Source organism: Callithrix jacchus, chromosome 15, assembly GCF_049354715.1.
Source record: "Callithrix jacchus isolate 240 chromosome 15, calJac240_pri, whole genome shotgun sequence".
NCBI lineage: Eukaryota > Metazoa > Chordata > Mammalia > Primates > Cebidae > Callithrix > Callithrix jacchus.
The window spans coordinates 12,305,828-12,322,080 of NC_133516.1; the positions used below are offsets into that span (position 1 = coordinate 12,305,828).

General features: G+C 43.3%; 1 protein-coding gene and 1 pseudogene across 15 annotated transcripts in view; both read right to left on the reverse strand.

The window, feature by feature from the left end:
* MCF2L2 (MCF.2 cell line derived transforming sequence-like 2) overlaps positions 1–16,253 on the reverse strand; it is a 264,853-nt gene that overhangs the window by 66,945 nt on the left and 181,655 nt on the right. For 14 of the 15 annotated variants that reach the window (XR_013527026.1, XR_013527027.1, XR_013527032.1 and 11 more), the window contains exons 16-20: positions 6,945–7,011; positions 5,103–5,218; positions 3,218–3,287; positions 1,203–1,295; positions 447–539 (exon numbers count right to left, since the gene is read on the reverse strand). Coding sequence is in view for 6 of the 15 variants with exons in the window: in XM_078350246.1 (XP_078206372.1) it covers positions 447–539; positions 1,203–1,295; positions 3,218–3,287; positions 5,103–5,218; positions 6,945–7,011 (439 nt within the window). In the remaining 9 variants the exon portion in view is untranslated. The remainder of the gene's footprint in view (positions 1–446; positions 540–1,202; positions 1,296–3,217; positions 3,288–5,102; positions 5,219–6,944; positions 7,012–16,253) is intronic. The other variant, XM_078350245.1, reaches the window with a different exon arrangement.
* LOC128929824 (U4 spliceosomal RNA) lies at positions 3,690–3,812 on the reverse strand (annotated as a pseudogene).

Genomic DNA, 16,253 nt, shown 5'->3' on the forward strand with positions numbered 1-16,253 from the left:
TTCAGATATATCAAAGTCCACTCTGTTAGGCTGCTCTCAGGGTAAGACCCTAACTCTAGAATGGAGGTCAGTGCTGCAAAAGGATAGAAGACTCCAGTTTTGTCTTCTCCCTTCCATAAATGAAAATGCCCATAAAACAGTAACTTTGGGGAAAATCACACTCTTGCTCCCAAAGAGCTCTCCTCCCCAACCCAACTCCTTAGTGACTCACGCCCTGGGCTAGACATTGGACTTGTGAGGCCCTCAGGTCCTGTCAACTCTGTGATTCTCTGTTCTTACTCCACAAAGAGGAGTTGATTTAGAACTGGCGGAAAGAAAAAGCCTGCAGGATGGACATATCTTCAGCTGTAAAAGACCAAAGCACAGCTCTACACATCTAATGAAACAGCAGCCTGGTGCAGGCGTCTGCTTTCACAGCATCAAAAGGCACTGTCTCATTGATTTACCTTCAACAGCATCTGGTATTTTAGAAGCCTCTGGCTTGGTCCTCTAAGATACTTAAAAAGAGGGAGCTTGTGATCCAGTTGGCGCTGGCATACCTTTAAAAGCCAAAAAAAACAACATAAAACAAAACCAACAACACACACGGAACAAAGGTGGCAGCGTCTAGGTATGGAAGACGAACTGCTTTTCATGGCCAACAGGGGCAGCTGTGCTGAGCAGCTCCATGAGGCGGTGGGGCTGTTCCGTCTCCTCAGGACAGTGTGTGAAATAAGAGAAAGAGGAAAGAGACGGCTTGGCTAATATTTTTACAGGCATCTAGGGAAGCAGAACCATTTATTTATTTTAGTAACCAAGTTCGCTAGAAGACAGTGAGGCATTTCAAGTCCTTCTGAAAAGGAGACGGCCTGTCTTCAAGCTGGGGGCTGGCAGAGTCTGTTTGGGCCATTTGGAGCTAGACATCACTCCAGGGAGCCCAAAGTGCGACCTTTTGGACTCAGTTTCATTTTTAAAACCCATCCTAGAAGAGGACACTGGTTTTCTCACCAGACTACAGGTGCTCCTCACAGGCCGATCCCACAGAGACCAAAGGCAGTTTCAAAATTTTTCATGCATCATTTCAAAGTATGGGACACCATAAACAATGAAATCCCAATGCCAAATTCCTCTGCCAGGTCCCCCTTTTGATCTCTTTAACTATTTGATGCACAGAAACATTTTCCAGGAACAATCCGTGGGAGACTTTGTCTTCTCAACATTACCCCAAAGTATGCGCAGTCTTGACACTCTTGCCAGATTGCCCTAGCTCGGGGCAGATTCTTGTGGTATTTAAAATATATCTGAAGCTCTTCTTTCTAGGTAGGAAAAAATTAGAACAAATGAATCAGGTAGCATTTTTCAGTAAGTGGACAGGATAATACAGTTTATTCATTCATTCAACAAGCCAGAGTACTCTAATGCATAAGGAATTGGGGGTGCATGATAAGTAATCTTATGTTTGGGTGCGTGTGTGATGGAGAGATAGACAGAAGGCTATGAACAACCATAACTACGAGACACAGATAGGCACAGAGTGCTGTGGGAGCATCTGCAAGGGCTACTGGTACATAAGTAAGCAGACTCGCCAACAGGAATTGGTTTTTATCTCAAATGAAAACCATTCTTTTCCTGCTCTTTGCCCAGGACGTCGACATCTCCCACAACAGATCTGCAATGAGTGATAAAACAGGCAGAAAAAGGCTGGAGGTTGACGGCCTCGTCTTCTCTCTCCCCACCCTCAAGCTCCTTGTGGCCATTGTGACGTCAACCCTGCGAAGAGGCCAAGAAACAATCAAAAGATGGAAACACCCCAGAGGGGAGATGTGGCACACTGGGCAACCAACTCATATCTGAGTCATTTGGGCAACACTCAAAGTGCCAAGCTCTGACTCAACACCAGCTTCAACCTGTAGCACAAGACTCTGAGACAGGAGAAGTGATGTGACTATTTCAGAGCTAGAGAGCAAGGAGGACTCGACACGCTGTTCAACCTGTATTCTCATGGTATCAAAGACACTGAGACGTGGGCACACATCTGCAACACCCCGGAGAGAAGGATGCTCCAAGCCTCTGGCGTCAGCTTGCCAGCTTCACTCGCTCTACCAGGCAGCGTGGCCCACAGCGGCTGTGCTGGCCACAGACCCTATGCTGCTCTGGTGGAGAAGCCCATGCAGCCACCTCCTTACAGAAGTCTGTGTCCCTAACCTCCTGCTCAGGCCAACTCTGGATTTCTTTCATGCAACACAGATTACTTCTTCCCTCACAGCTTCAATGATGCCTGTTCTGCTTCCAAACACACGGCTATAGTGGATTACTTCCATTTCTGTGGCTCTTCCTCTCTCCCAGTAGGTTCTAAGTGGTCATTTCAGCATAAGAACTATAGCAAATCCGTCACTTGCTATTCCCTCCAGGAAAAATATCACATGCACATACACACACATACACACACACACACACACACACACACAGAGAGAGAGAGAGAGAGATCGCTTCTGAGAAATGTTCCGACTGGTTAAGGAGCTAGAATAATAACTCAGAGCTTGACAACAGTAGAGTATTGACCTAAATTGCTCTTCTAAAGGCTAACAGTCCAAAGTTTCTTGGAGAAAGGATGTCCACTAACCAGCAACATAAAGTCAGGTAAAGTCGGGAGGCCGACTCAGGTTTTCCATTCAAAGGGCAGATACAAGATCTGCCGTCTTGGGAAATTTCAGGTATACAGGACAGTATTATTCATCATAGTCACCATGCTGTGCTTTACATCTCCAGAACGTATTCATCTCGTAACTGCACGTTTATACCGTGACCAACATCTCCCTATTTCTGCTAGCGTCCAGCCCCTGGCAGTCACCCTTCTACTTCAATGAGCTCAACTTTTTAGATCACACGCACACACACAGTAACAAATGTATTCATTTGTGCTTGCCATTTACATAGCAAAGGAAGGGCTGACTTTAACATGATTATTTTGATTTACTGGGAGCACTGACTTACTCTCTTGAGAAAGCAGAGTGCCAGAAGTTTAGGGTGTAAGCATATCAAACCATCATGTTGTGTAGTTTGAATATATGCGATTTTTATTTGCCAATTATATTTTAGTAAAGCTTGGAGTGTGTGTGTGGGGGAAGCAGGAATGTTTTTAGACCATTGGTGTTTCCATTTGTGCTTACCATTTACACAGAAAAGTAAGGGCTGACTTTAACATGATTATTTTGATTTACTGGCAGCACTGACTTACTCTCTTGAGAAAGCAATGTGCCAGAAGTTCAGGGTTCTCAGCACACTTTTCCAAGTCTTTCAGAAAAGTCCTGGAAAAATAAAAGTATACAAGTAACAATGTTTTGATTTTTACATGTAGATAATTAATATTTTTTTGAGACAGAGTTTTGTCCTGTGGCCCAGGCTGGAATGCAGTGGTGTGATCTTGGCTCATGGCAACCTCTGTCTCCTGGGTCCAAGTGATTCTCCTGCCTCAGCGTCTGCCTCTTGGGTTCAAGTGATTCTCCTGCCTCAGCCTCCTGAATAGCTGGGACTACAGGCATCCCACCAAGCCCAGGTAAGTTTTGTATTTTTAGTAAAGACGAGGTTTTACCATATTGGCCAGGCTGGTCTCGAACTCCTGACTTTGTGATCAAGGTCAAGGGCCTTGTGAGGCCTGCCTTGGCCTCCCAAAGTGCTGGGATTACAAGCGTGAGCTACCACACTCGGCAATAATTAATTTTTTTTCAGTCTCCGTAGAGACATTGCAAGTCGTCACGGCAGGGTATTGGGAAAAGTTTTCAGTTAGCAATAATCGCGCCTCATTGGCTACAATATCGCCACGACACAAAACTGATAATTAATTTTTTTAAGTACAGTCATGTAAGGTTTTAAGAGGTGCCTAGAAAAGTGTTCTCCAGGCCTTCTTGCTCTTGCCTTATCTTCTACACATTGACTCAGGAAAAAAAGCCATGTTCCGAAGCATTACTTTGATGACCCTGAAATCACTCACAGCTGTTCTGATCATTCTAAGCACTAGTCATAGACAGCCTGGATACACTCGCTGATGCTCCCTGTTACATGAAAATAATATTTATAGGAACTGCTGCTGCTGCTGCTATCACTAATATCATTGAGAGCTTACTGCAAGCCAGGCATAAGCTGGGTGCTCCCCAAATAATATCTCATTTAATCCTCCACCAAACCCTGCAAGATAGGGTTTCATAAATATAAAACCTGAGGCCCAAAGAGGCTATATAACTTCTTTAGGGGAAGCAGCAGAAATGGGTTTCCATTTCAGTTTTGTGTCTGACCAATGGACGAGGGGTGGGGTTAGGAACACCTGTGGTTGAATTTGCCAAGCAGCCTTTCTCCCTCTGTGAATTAGGTACACAATATTTGGGTCATCATAGTGAATAAAGGGAGTCAACAAGTTACCATTTCCACATGTGTAAAATGAAAGGGTTTGAAGATGATTTCCAAAGTCCTCCCAGGTTCCTCCAAGAACCTCCCAGGTTCAAGTGATTCTCCTGTTTCAGTCTCCCAAGTAGCTCCCATATGTGGCTAATTTTTGTATTTTTAGTAGGCAGGGGGTTTCACCATGTTGGCCAGGTGGGTCTCGAACTCCTGACCTCAGGTGATCTGCCCACCTCAGCCTTCCAGTGCTGGGATTACAGGTGTGAGCCAATCCTGCAGTTCTCTAGAACTCAATATCCAAGCAGCCTTGGGTTCAAAGTACAACTTGTTTGAGAGTCAGCATTTCCTAACATCCCAGTTCCCAGCATCCCCTTATGATAATGGTATGTAGATGTGTGTTTCTATTCCCAGTGCTGAGCACAGTGCCTGGCACAGAACAGGGAATCAAAAAATGCTGATGCATGAATAAGCAAAGGAACACTCAACTGCATCCAACACAGATGTCTGACGCCAGGTGCACGTTCCTTTGATGTCTCTTCCCTTCCTCCCCTGGAGCCTGCAGGGCTTCTCCCCTCCTTTCACACCAACCCACCCAATCCAATCCACTGATTCCAAACTGCTTGCTTACACCTGAAAACATCTAAGCATTTCATCCCGCAATTCCATCAGTCTCATTTCCACCCTTCTCTTATTCTCCATTCCTTCTGATAATGTGAATTACTGTATACCTGCTGTGAAATTCGTAAAGTTCTCTCATATTCCCAAAGAGAAAGTCCTTGTTATTCTGAAGGACGTCTGGAATTAGATGCTTTAGCCAAATAAAATCCATTGGAGTGATGTATCCCTGTGGAAGTGGGAACAAGCCAGGTTTTACAGACAGGAACACGCCAGAGACCATCTGAATCAGCTACTCCCAAAACCAAAACTTGAGTGAAATCATGGGAGAATACGGCACACTTGTTTCTTGAAAGTTACTGTATCAAATACTTCCTTTTGATTTCATTTTTCTCATGTGCCCACTTTCAGAAGGAGAGAGCTTAGTGGCAATGATAATAAAATGGCATTTTTGTGGGAAGAGAAAATATATTTAAAAATGTTTATGTTATGCAGGTTTAATGTAAAAGAAGGGAAAATGTACCCATTGTTTTATGAACTGATACAATTACTATTATTATAATAATTATTATTTTTGAGAGGGAGTTTTGCTTTTCTTGCCAGGCTGGAATGCAATGGTGTGATCTCAGCTCACTGTAACCTCTGCCTCCTGGGTTCAAGTGATTCTCCTGTTTCAGTCGCCCAAGTAGCTGGGATTATAGGCACGCACCACCATACCTGGCTAATGTTTGTACTTTCAGTAGAGATGGGGTTTCACCCTGTTGGCCAGGCTGGTCTCCAACTCCTGACCTCAGGCGATCTGCCCACTTCAGGCTTCCACAATGCTGGGATTACAGGTGTGAGCCACTGCGCCCGGTCACTATTATGTTTTATTATATGACCTTCATGAATTTAAAAATGCTCATTTTATATGGTTATAATCGTAGTACATATACAATTTTGTATTGTTTTTCCACATACATTTTAGACTCAGCTTGTAAATATATATGTTGTTTTTAATTTAAACTTATATCTAAGTTTAAAATTTTCAATGTTGAAATAAATTTTCAACATTATTCAGCTATTAAAAAATAATTATTTTGGATATGAAATTTTTACATATCCAAAATAATTATTTTTTAATAGCTGGATAATGTTTATTCGGCATGTATATCATAATTTATTAAACATTCCCTTTTTATTGGACATTTGGGTTGCTTCTAATATTTTATGGTTAAAAATGTGATTATAAATAATCATGTACATACAATTTTTTCCTTAAGATTATTCCCTTAGAAATGAGGGGAAATAAGCAGTTTTACTCTTAAGAAAAAAGGCTACTTTAAAAAAACAAGAACTAGGCCAGGCATGGGTGGCTCATGCCTGTGATCCCAGAACTTTGGGAGGCTGAGGTGGGTAGATCACCTGATGTTGGGAGTTCAAGACCACCCTGACCAACATGGAGAAACCCAGCCTCTGCTAAAAAAATACAAAATTAGCTGAGCGTGGTGGTGCATGCCTGTAATCCCAGCTACTTGGGAGGCTGAGACAGGAGAATTGCTTGAATCTGGGAAGTGGAGGTTGTGGTGAGCCGAGATTGTGCCATTGCACTCCAGCCTGGGCAACAAGAGCGAAACTCTGTCTCACAACAAAAACAAAACAAAACAAGAAATAATCTTCCCTTATTAAAGTATCAAAAACAATTTATAATACACTTTGTTGGCAAGAATATGGTAAACCTATTTGGGCACTGCTGGAATCAGGGTGAACTGACCTAATTCTTTGGAAACTATTTGGCTACGTGGATCAAGAAACCACAGGAAGGCTGTTATTCCACCCGGAGACATTAGTCATATTATAAAACCTGAAACCTTGGTGGGAATTCTGGAGACTTATGGCAACCATTTTGAGTCTCTTTGTATAACACGTCTGCAGTGTGAACACATGCTTGATACCCACTCCCCAAATCTACTTACATCAATTATGCTTTTAATCTCTTTTATATAAATCTCTTCCGTCTCCAGCAAGTCACATATAATGCGCCTGAATCACAGCAGCAGGTAGGAGGGTGAAAGAGAGAGAGACAGAGGGAGGGAAGAGCGTTCTTTTAGAATTCTGTTAGAACAATGCTCATCAACACAGTTCCCCTTAGTGGTTCACCTACTTGGTTTCTGGTCAATTCATTCTGTTCTACTGAACACTCAAGGTAAGCATCTCACAAACACATACTGTGTTCACACTGGTACCAAGAAGAAACAGCAACGTTAGAGAACTCAAAGTCCTCTCGTGCAGCCGGTGAACAGCCTGTCCTCTGGGTGCTCCCTATAGTGTGGGGGTCAAGAGGGGAGATGTTGGAGTCAGAAATACCAGGTTTGGACTCTTAGTCAAGGAAGGTCTGCCTGACCCCGCCCCCACCCCCTACATTGTATCAGTTGTAGAAATGGTTTCCTGGATTTTCTCTCCAGGTTTCTGCTCGCATCAAGATTTTTTTCTTTTTCTTTCTTTTTTTTTTTTTTTTTCTTTTTAAGACGGAGTCTCACTCTATTGCCCAGGCTGGAGAGCAATGGCACAGTCTCGGCTCACTGCAACCTCCACCTCCTGGGTTCAAGTGATTCTCCTGCCTCAGTCTCTCGAGTAGCTAGGATTACAGGTGCCTGCCACCATGCCCAGCTGGTTATTTTCTTTTTAAGAGACAAGGTCTTGCCCTGTTTCCCAGGAATGAGTGCAGTGGCATGATCATGGCTCACCATAGCCTTGAACTTCTGGGCTCCAGGAACCCTCCCACCTCAGCCTCTCAAGTAGCTAGGACTACAGATGTGCATCACCACACCCAGCTAACACCTTTTTTTTTTTTTGGTAGAGATGAGTTCTCATTATGTTGCCTAGGCTGGTCTTAAACTGCTACCTTCAAGCAATCCTCCTGCCTTAGCCTCCCAAACTGCTGACTGCTGGGATTACAGGTGTGAGCTACTGTGCCAGCTCGTCACATCCAGATCTTTGAACCATATGGATGTATTTTGTTGTACATAGGGTTAGATTGATGCTAGCTCCTTCCTCTGGCATTGGATGTTTCACTGTGATTTCCTAAGGCAAAAGATATGAGTTCTGTCTGCTTCCATCAAGGAAGTCAGATGAAAGATGTGGTGGGCAGAATTTAAGATGGTCTCCAAGTCTTCTGGCCCCACGGGACATATGCCTCTTCCAATCAAACAGAGGATTTTGCTGTTCAGTTGTCATTAAGATAGGGAATACAGTTGGGCCCATCCTGATCACATGAACTCAGATCTGGGTAAAGAGGACAGAGACTGGAAGCATAAAAAGGATTCAACACAAAGGAGATTCCCCTTTGGTGACTTCTGAGATGGAGGGGGCCAGATGGCATGGAATGTGGGCAGCCTATAGGAACCGCAAGTGGCCCCCAGCTGACAGCCAGCAAGGAATCAGGGAAGTCAGTCCTACAGTTGCAAGGAACCAAGTCCTGCCATAACCACATGAACTCAGAAGAGGATCCACAGCTCCATGTGAAAACACAGCCAGCCAACACCTCGACCTTAGCCTTGTGGGACTCCTGTCCCAGGGAAACTTTCAGTCTCCTAAGTTTGTGGTCAGTTTTTATGGAGCAATAGAAAACCAGTAGAAAGAGTGAGGCCAGTCCCACACTAGATGTGAGCCAGTCTCACATCTAACCCAAAGAGACCTTCTTTTTCTCTTTAGGCTATGTGGCCATATTTATTATTTTGTTTAGGGGTCCAAGTAGGTGAATGTTTACATGTGTCCTTGTGTAGGGTATATATATTTATTCCTGTTAACTACTGATGGATTATCTGTTAAATGGCAGCCTCTCCTAGAAAATGATTTGTTTTTCCTCTCATAAAAATAGATTCGGCAAGAGACAAATGATCCAATAGAAAAAAAAAATGGGGAAAGGACACAAAACAGGAGAGTCACACAAATACTCAAATGGCTGTCAGACTTGTGGAAAAAACACTCAGTACATATATTCGACAAAGGCATATTTTAAAAGAGCAACAATTTTCATCTATTAGAATATTAAAAATTACCAAAGAAAGACTGGTAAATGAGGATGTGGAAAACCCCTCAGACAATATTGGTAAAAGTGTAAATTTGTGCAAGCTCTTTGGAAGGTAATTTGGAAACATCTCATTGAAATGTACAACACGTGCTCCTGGGTTCAGTAATTTCACTTCTAGGAATGTTCATTGTTTAGGACAATATAACTTCAACAACAACCATATATACACTAGTTGTATAAACCAGATATAAACTTAAATGCTCATCAAAAAATCATGGTACCTAGGCCAGGCACGGTGGCTCGCACCTGTAATCCCAGCACTTTGGGAGGCCGAGGTGGGTGGATCACTTGAGGCCAGGAATTCAAGAGCAGCCTGGCCAACATGATGAAATCCTGTCTCTACTAAAAATACAAAAATTAGGCTGGGTGCAGTGGCTCACGCCTACAACCCCAGCACTTTGGGAGGCTGAGGCGGGTAGATCACAAGGTCAGGAGTTTGAGACCAGCCTGGCTAATAGTGAAAACCCGTCTCTACTAAAAATACAAAAATTAGCCAGGTGTGGTGGTAGGCACTGTAGTCCCAGCTACTTGGGAGGCTGAAGCAGGAGAATCACTTGAACCTGGGAGGCGGAGGTTGCAGTGAGCTGAGATTGCGCCACTGCACTCCAGCCTGGGTGACAGGGCAAGACTCTGTCTCAAAAATAAATAAATAAATAAATAAAATAAAAAAGTAGGTAGGTGTGGTGGCACATGCTTGTAATCCTAGCTACTTGGGAGGCTGAGGCAGGAGAATGACTTGAACCCAGGAGGCGGAGGTTGCAGTGAGCCAAGATCACACCATTGCACTCCAGCCTGTCAGAAGTCAGAGCCACAAGAGTGAAAAAACAAGCAAGATATAGACAAGTAAGCATAATATGACTGTGTAAAAATGAGTGTATATGTATAAATATATGTAAAATTGCATATGCTTAGAAAATTTGTGCAAAGAAACACTACACTGTTAAAAGTGACTGCTTTTGGAGAGTTGTACTGAAAGCTAAAATATGGGGAAGGAGAATTTCTACATCTTACTCTATACCCTTCTACAATATTTTTTAAATGAAACACTTACTGCATTTATAATGGAAAAAATCTGGTTTACATAATATTTTAAAATGAATTTTACTACAGGTAATAAGTAAACCCTATTTGATAGATATAAGTAAATAATACAATTAACATAACTTACAGCTCATTATTCCTTCTTATAATGATCATTTTTGTGGCTATTTATAAATGCTTGTTATAAGACAAGACTGATAAGCAAGATGCACAACAGAGGATGCAATTTCCAGAAGTCTAAAACTCCCCAAAAGTTGCTATAAGATCATACTTCACTAAGTTACTGAGAAGGAGGTTCCTATGCCTTTTATAAATCACCCTGAAATGACGGTTTCTATGGCAGAAGGTGATTCAGGCCTCAATACCAATATGTTTCCATGAGCGATGGCATCAAGTGGGACCACAGCAACAGGTAAGCATGCATGGAAAACCTGAGTACAATCAGCCTCTCACGCCCTCATGAATCACTGGGCTTAAACAACCTGGCAAGTTGGCTTCAGGATGTGTCAGCGATTAAAGAAAGTCAGAAGGCAGAAATAACCAGGAGAGGGGCAGAGGTCAAGCTCATTATCTAAATGATCTATGAGTTTAAGAGACTCTTAGGAGCTTTTAGGACTCTAATTCAGGAAAATATTCACAGTTCTGAAGAAAAAGAAATCTTTTGGTCATGTTCTGAATTACAGTCTGGAAAATAGTCTAGAAACCTCATCCAGCTACTTCATTTTACCTGTTGGAGTGCGACAGATAAAATGTCAATGATAAGAATCTCACTGAAGAATGTAGGCAAATTAATATACATTCAAATTAATACATAACATAAAAATAGTCCTCACACCACTGTAAGGCCATAGTTTTCCCTTTCAAATGCCTTTATGAAATAGGAGAAAATGTATGACTCTTACTCATGATTCCCTGCTTTATTATTCCAAAGCAAGCTTTTCTAACCTCTTAAAACTTTATGAGAGGCCTGGCATGGTGGCTCATGCCTGTAATCCTAGCACTTTGGGAGGCCGAGGAGGGTGGATCACAAGGTCAGGAGTTCAACACCACACTGGCCAACATGGTGTAACCCCATCTCTACTAAAAAATACAAAAATTAGCTGGGTGTGGTGGCTCATCCCCGTAATCCCAGCTACTTGGGAGGCTGAGGTAGGAGAATTGCTTGAACCGGGACCCGGGAGGCAGAGGTTTGCAGTGAGCCGAGATTGAGCCACTGCACTCCAGCCTGGGCTACAGAGTGAGACTCCATCTCAAAAAAAAAAAAAAATTATGAGACTTTTTTGTGATTTTTTTTTAAAATCTCATCAGCTATCATTAGTGTTAATGTATTTTATGTGTGGCCCAAGAAATTCTTCTTTTTCCAGTGTGGCCCAGAGAAGCCAAAAGATTGGACACTCCTTTTCCAAAGCATGTAACTTTATTCACAGAAAAGACTCTCAAGGATTTACCATCCAAAATCAAGTGTATATAATGCAGATGAACAACAGAAAACACTGGGAGTATTCAAGTAATTAAAAAACCTTTCAGCACTGACAGAATTTCTGTCCTGATGACAATCTACTCAGAGGCAGAGGGCTGCACTTAGGATACCAAATGGAGCTTCTGATGCAAGAGCAGCCTGCACTATGTACTCTGTGTTAGTCTACATCTGGGCACTTGGTTTGACACTTCAACATAGATGCCCCCCTTAGCACAATAAAGGGGAAATGGAGGCATAATGAGTTTGAAAGGAATGTTTCTTCTCTGAAGCCACATTTCACAGTCGCATGAGAACAGAGCTCTGGATATCTGTTTCCATTCTACATGACACCTCATGCTTGTTTCAAATGACACCATAAATGACGGGCAAGAACAAAAGGAATATGCTTAAAAAAATGCAATCAGCCAGGTGTGGTAGCTCACCCCCACAATCCCAGCACTTTGGGAGGCCGAGGCGAGCAGATCATGAGGTCAGGAGATCGAGACCATCCTGGCTAACATGGTGACACCCCGTCTCTAATAGAAATACAAAAAATTAGCTGGGCATGGTGGCAGATGCCTGTAGTCCCAGCTACTCGGAAGGCTGAGGCAGGAGAATCACTTGAACCTGGGAGGCGGAAGTTGTAGTAAGCCGAGATCACACCACTGTACTCCTGCCTGGGTGATAGAGCAAGATTCCGTCTCAAAAAAAAAAAAAAAAGAAAAAGCAATCCTGTTTAGCAAGAGAGATCATTAAAGTAGATACATGTTAGGATTTCCTGATAAGTTTCTTCTTTGTTCGAGTGCCCTCCTCTGCTCCCACTTTGGGACAGGTGCCCCTGTCACTACTCATTTTTCAGCTCTCCAATAGAAGAGTAACATCTGGGGATCCAGTCCACCAGAGGTCTGCTTTTGCTCATTATTGTCAACACAATTTGCCATTCAGAGTTTTCATTTACTCCTGCTATCCTCTCACATTACGCATGTCAAGAAGTATTACAGATTTTTGCTTTCTAAGAACCTGAGCTCAGGTTTCCAGGCTCCCGTCACTCCTGCCTCATGCTGCTGACTGTCCCACATCTTTTTCTTCCTCCTAGACCTTTGGTTGTTCTTGTGCCCAATTGCCAATGGCTACATCATTTTCACTTGGATGCCTCCCAGACACCTCAATCATAGGTTGAAACAGAAATAATTAGACCAGAAGTAGCACAGTTATTAGTGGAACTGATATTTTTCTAGGGTCCCTAAAACAATAGTTGTTGTTTCAAATTCCTCCCCCTCCAACATCCCTTATATTCTATCTGTCACTCAAGCTCCTTCTTTCATCCCTCAACATGCTTCCTGGGTGACTGCTGACTCTCCACTTTTGGTGACACCTTGCAGAGCAAGCTCTCAATTCCTGTCATTTGAACATTTTGGTGCACTCCTAGAAGCTTACCCTTGCTTCTGAGATCTCTCTCCCACAAATCTATTTTGTAGACCACCAGGCCATGCCCTTCAAAAAGCTCCTTTTTTTTTTTGAGATGGAGTTTTACTCTTGTCACCCAGGCTGGAGTGCAATGGTATGATCTCAGCTCACTGCAACCTCCGCCTCTCAGGTTCAAGCGATTCTTGTGCCTCAGCCTCCCCAGTAGCTGGGATTACAGGTGCTTGCCACCACACCAGGCTAATTTTTGTATTTGTAGTAGAGACGGGGTTTCACCATGTTGACCAGGCTGGTCTTGAACTCCTGACCTCAGGTGATCCACCCACCTAGGCCTTCCAAAAGGTGCTGGGATTGCAGGTGTGAGCCACCATGCCCGGCCACCCAAAGCTCTACTTTTAACCTGTCATCATTCTCTTTCTTCAAGAACTTGCCCACAGCTGCCAGAGTTCCTTCCAGGAGTTTAAGACTCTCTGCTCATGTGATAAGAATCTTCTTAAGGAGCTTGCTTTAAAGGTAAAACCAGATTTGCACACCCAGAATGGGGAGTGGTGGGTGGAAATGAAGATGGAATCTGTAATTTTCACAAATTCCCTGGATGATTCTACTGTGGATGGTCCCTATTCAACTAAAGAACACTCATCTGACCCACCCCTTTTAGCCCCCCACTTTTGTTAAGCCAGTGTTATCACTATTTTCCAATATATTCCAAGTTCTAATCATCCTTAAAAACTCCAATCACACTCTCGTCCTTATTTCCCACCCAAAAGCCATTACATTCATTGACCAGACATGTATTGACGCCCTATGATGAGGCTGGCTCTGTGATAGGCACTTGAGATAGAGAAATGTACCATAATCCCGACTTTAATGAATTCAGAGTCGAATGGAAGAGATCAGAAAATTAATGATTCTAATGAGTGTGATAAGGTGAGGGTAGTCAGAAAGTCAGGTGCACAGGACGGGTAACTAATTAAACTAGGGGTTGGGGGAGACACTGCCAACTCTGCGTTGAGTGAAGTTTAAGCAGAGATTTTTCTTTAAGTGAAAAATCAGTTTTTTTAAATAAAAAGTTATTTTTTTTTTTTTAAAGTAAGGGGGAAAAGAAGAAGGATGTTTGTCCCAGACTAAGGGGAATGGTGTGGAGGAGGAGAGGAGGTGAAAGTGTATTCTGTTCTGTGTAATGGCAAATTCACAGTGATAGGGTTTGGCTCTGTGTCCCCACCCATATCTCACCCTGAATTGTAATAGTCCCCATGTGTCATAGGAGGGACCCGATGGAAGGTGACTGAATCATAGGGGTAGGTTTTTCCTGTGCTGATCTCATGATAGTGAATACATCTCAGGAGATGTGATGATTTTATAAAGGGCAGTTCCTCTGCACACGCTCTCTTGCCTGATGCCATGGAAGACATGCCTCTGCTCCTCCTTTGCCTTCTGCCATGATTGTGAGGCCTCCCCAGCCACGTGGAACTGTGAGTGTGCATTAAACCTCTTTCCTTTATAAATTACCCAGTCTCAGGTATGTCTTTATTAGGAGCATGAGAATGGACTAATGCAGTAAACTGGTACTGGTAGAGTGGGATGCTGCAGTACCTGAAAATGTGGAAGCGACTTTGGAACTGGGTAACAGGCAGAGGTTAAAACAGTGTGAGGGTTCAGAAGACAGGAAGATATGGGAAAGTTTGGAACTTCCTAGAGACTTGTTGAATGGCTTTGACCAAAATGCTGATCGTGATATGGGCAATAAAGTCCAGGCTGAGGTGGTCTCAGATGGAGATGAGAAACGTTGGGAACTGGAGCAAAGGAGACTCTTGTTATGTTTTAGCAAAGAGCCTGGCAGCATTTTTCTCCCGCCCTAGAGATCTGTGGGGAACTTGAGAGAGATGATTCAGGGCATCTGGCAGAAGAAATTTCTAAGCAGCAGAGCATTCAGAGGTGACTTGAGTGGTATTAATAGCATTCAGTTTTATGTAATCACAAAGATATGGTTTGGAATTGGAACTTATATTTAAAAGAGAAGAAGAACAGCATAAAAGTTCGGAAAATTTGCAGACTGATGATGTGACAGAAAAGAAAAACTAATTTTCTGAGGAGAAATTCAAGCCGGCTGCAGAAATTTGCATAAGTAATTAGGAGCCAAATGTTAATCACCAAGACAATGGGGAAAATGTCTTCAGGGCAAGTCAGAGACCTTTGCAGCAACCCTTCTCATCACAGGCCCAAACCTAGGAGGAAAAAATAGTTTTTGTGGGCCAGAGCCATGGACCTCTTCTCTGTGTAATCTAGGGATTTGGTATCCTGAGTCCCAGTTGCTCCAGTAATGACTGAAAGGGCCCAAGGTGGAGCTTGGGCCATTGCTTCAGAGGTGCAGGCCCCAAGCCTTGGTGGCTTACACATGGTGTTGGGTCTGTGGGTTCAGAGACGTCAGGAATTGAGGTTTGGGACCTCCACCTAGACTTCAGAGAATGTATGGAAATGCCTGGATGTGCAGGCAGAAGTTTGCTGCAGGGGCAGGGCCGTCATAGAGAATCTCTGCTAGGGCAGTATGGAAGGGAAATATGGGGCTGGAGTCCCCATACAGAGTGCCCACTGGGGCATTGCCTGGAGGAGCTGTGAGAAGAGAGACACCATCCTCCAGACCACAGAATGGTAGATCCACCAACAGCTTGCATCGTGCACTTGGAGAAGCTGCAGACACTCAATGCCAGCTGATGAAAGCAACCAGGAGGGAGGCTGTATCCTGCAAAGCCACAAGGCAGAGCTACCCAAGGCCATGGGAACCCACCTCTTGTATCAGCATATCTCATGGATATGAGACACAGAATCAAAGGAGATCATCTTGGAACTTTAAGGTTTAATGACTGCCTTATTGGATTTTGGACTTGCATGAGGCTGATAGCCCCATTTTGGACAATTTCTCCCATTTGGAACAGATATATTTACCCAATGAGTGTACCCCCATTTTATCTGGGAAATAGCTAACTTTGCTTTTGATTTTACAGGTTCATAGGTGGAGGGACTTGCCTTGTTTCAAATGAAACTTTGGACTGTGTACTTTTCAGTTAATGCTGAAATAAGTTAAGACTTCAGGGGACTGCTGGGAAGGCACGATTTATTTTGAAATGTGAGGACATGAGATTTGGGAAGGGCTGGGGGTGGAATGATATGGTTTGTCTCTATGTCCCCAGCTTCATCAGGATCCTCTCACACATCCCCATTCTAACTTGCAGGGTCCCATTCTTTTCCAATCAATGCGCTCACTTTAAC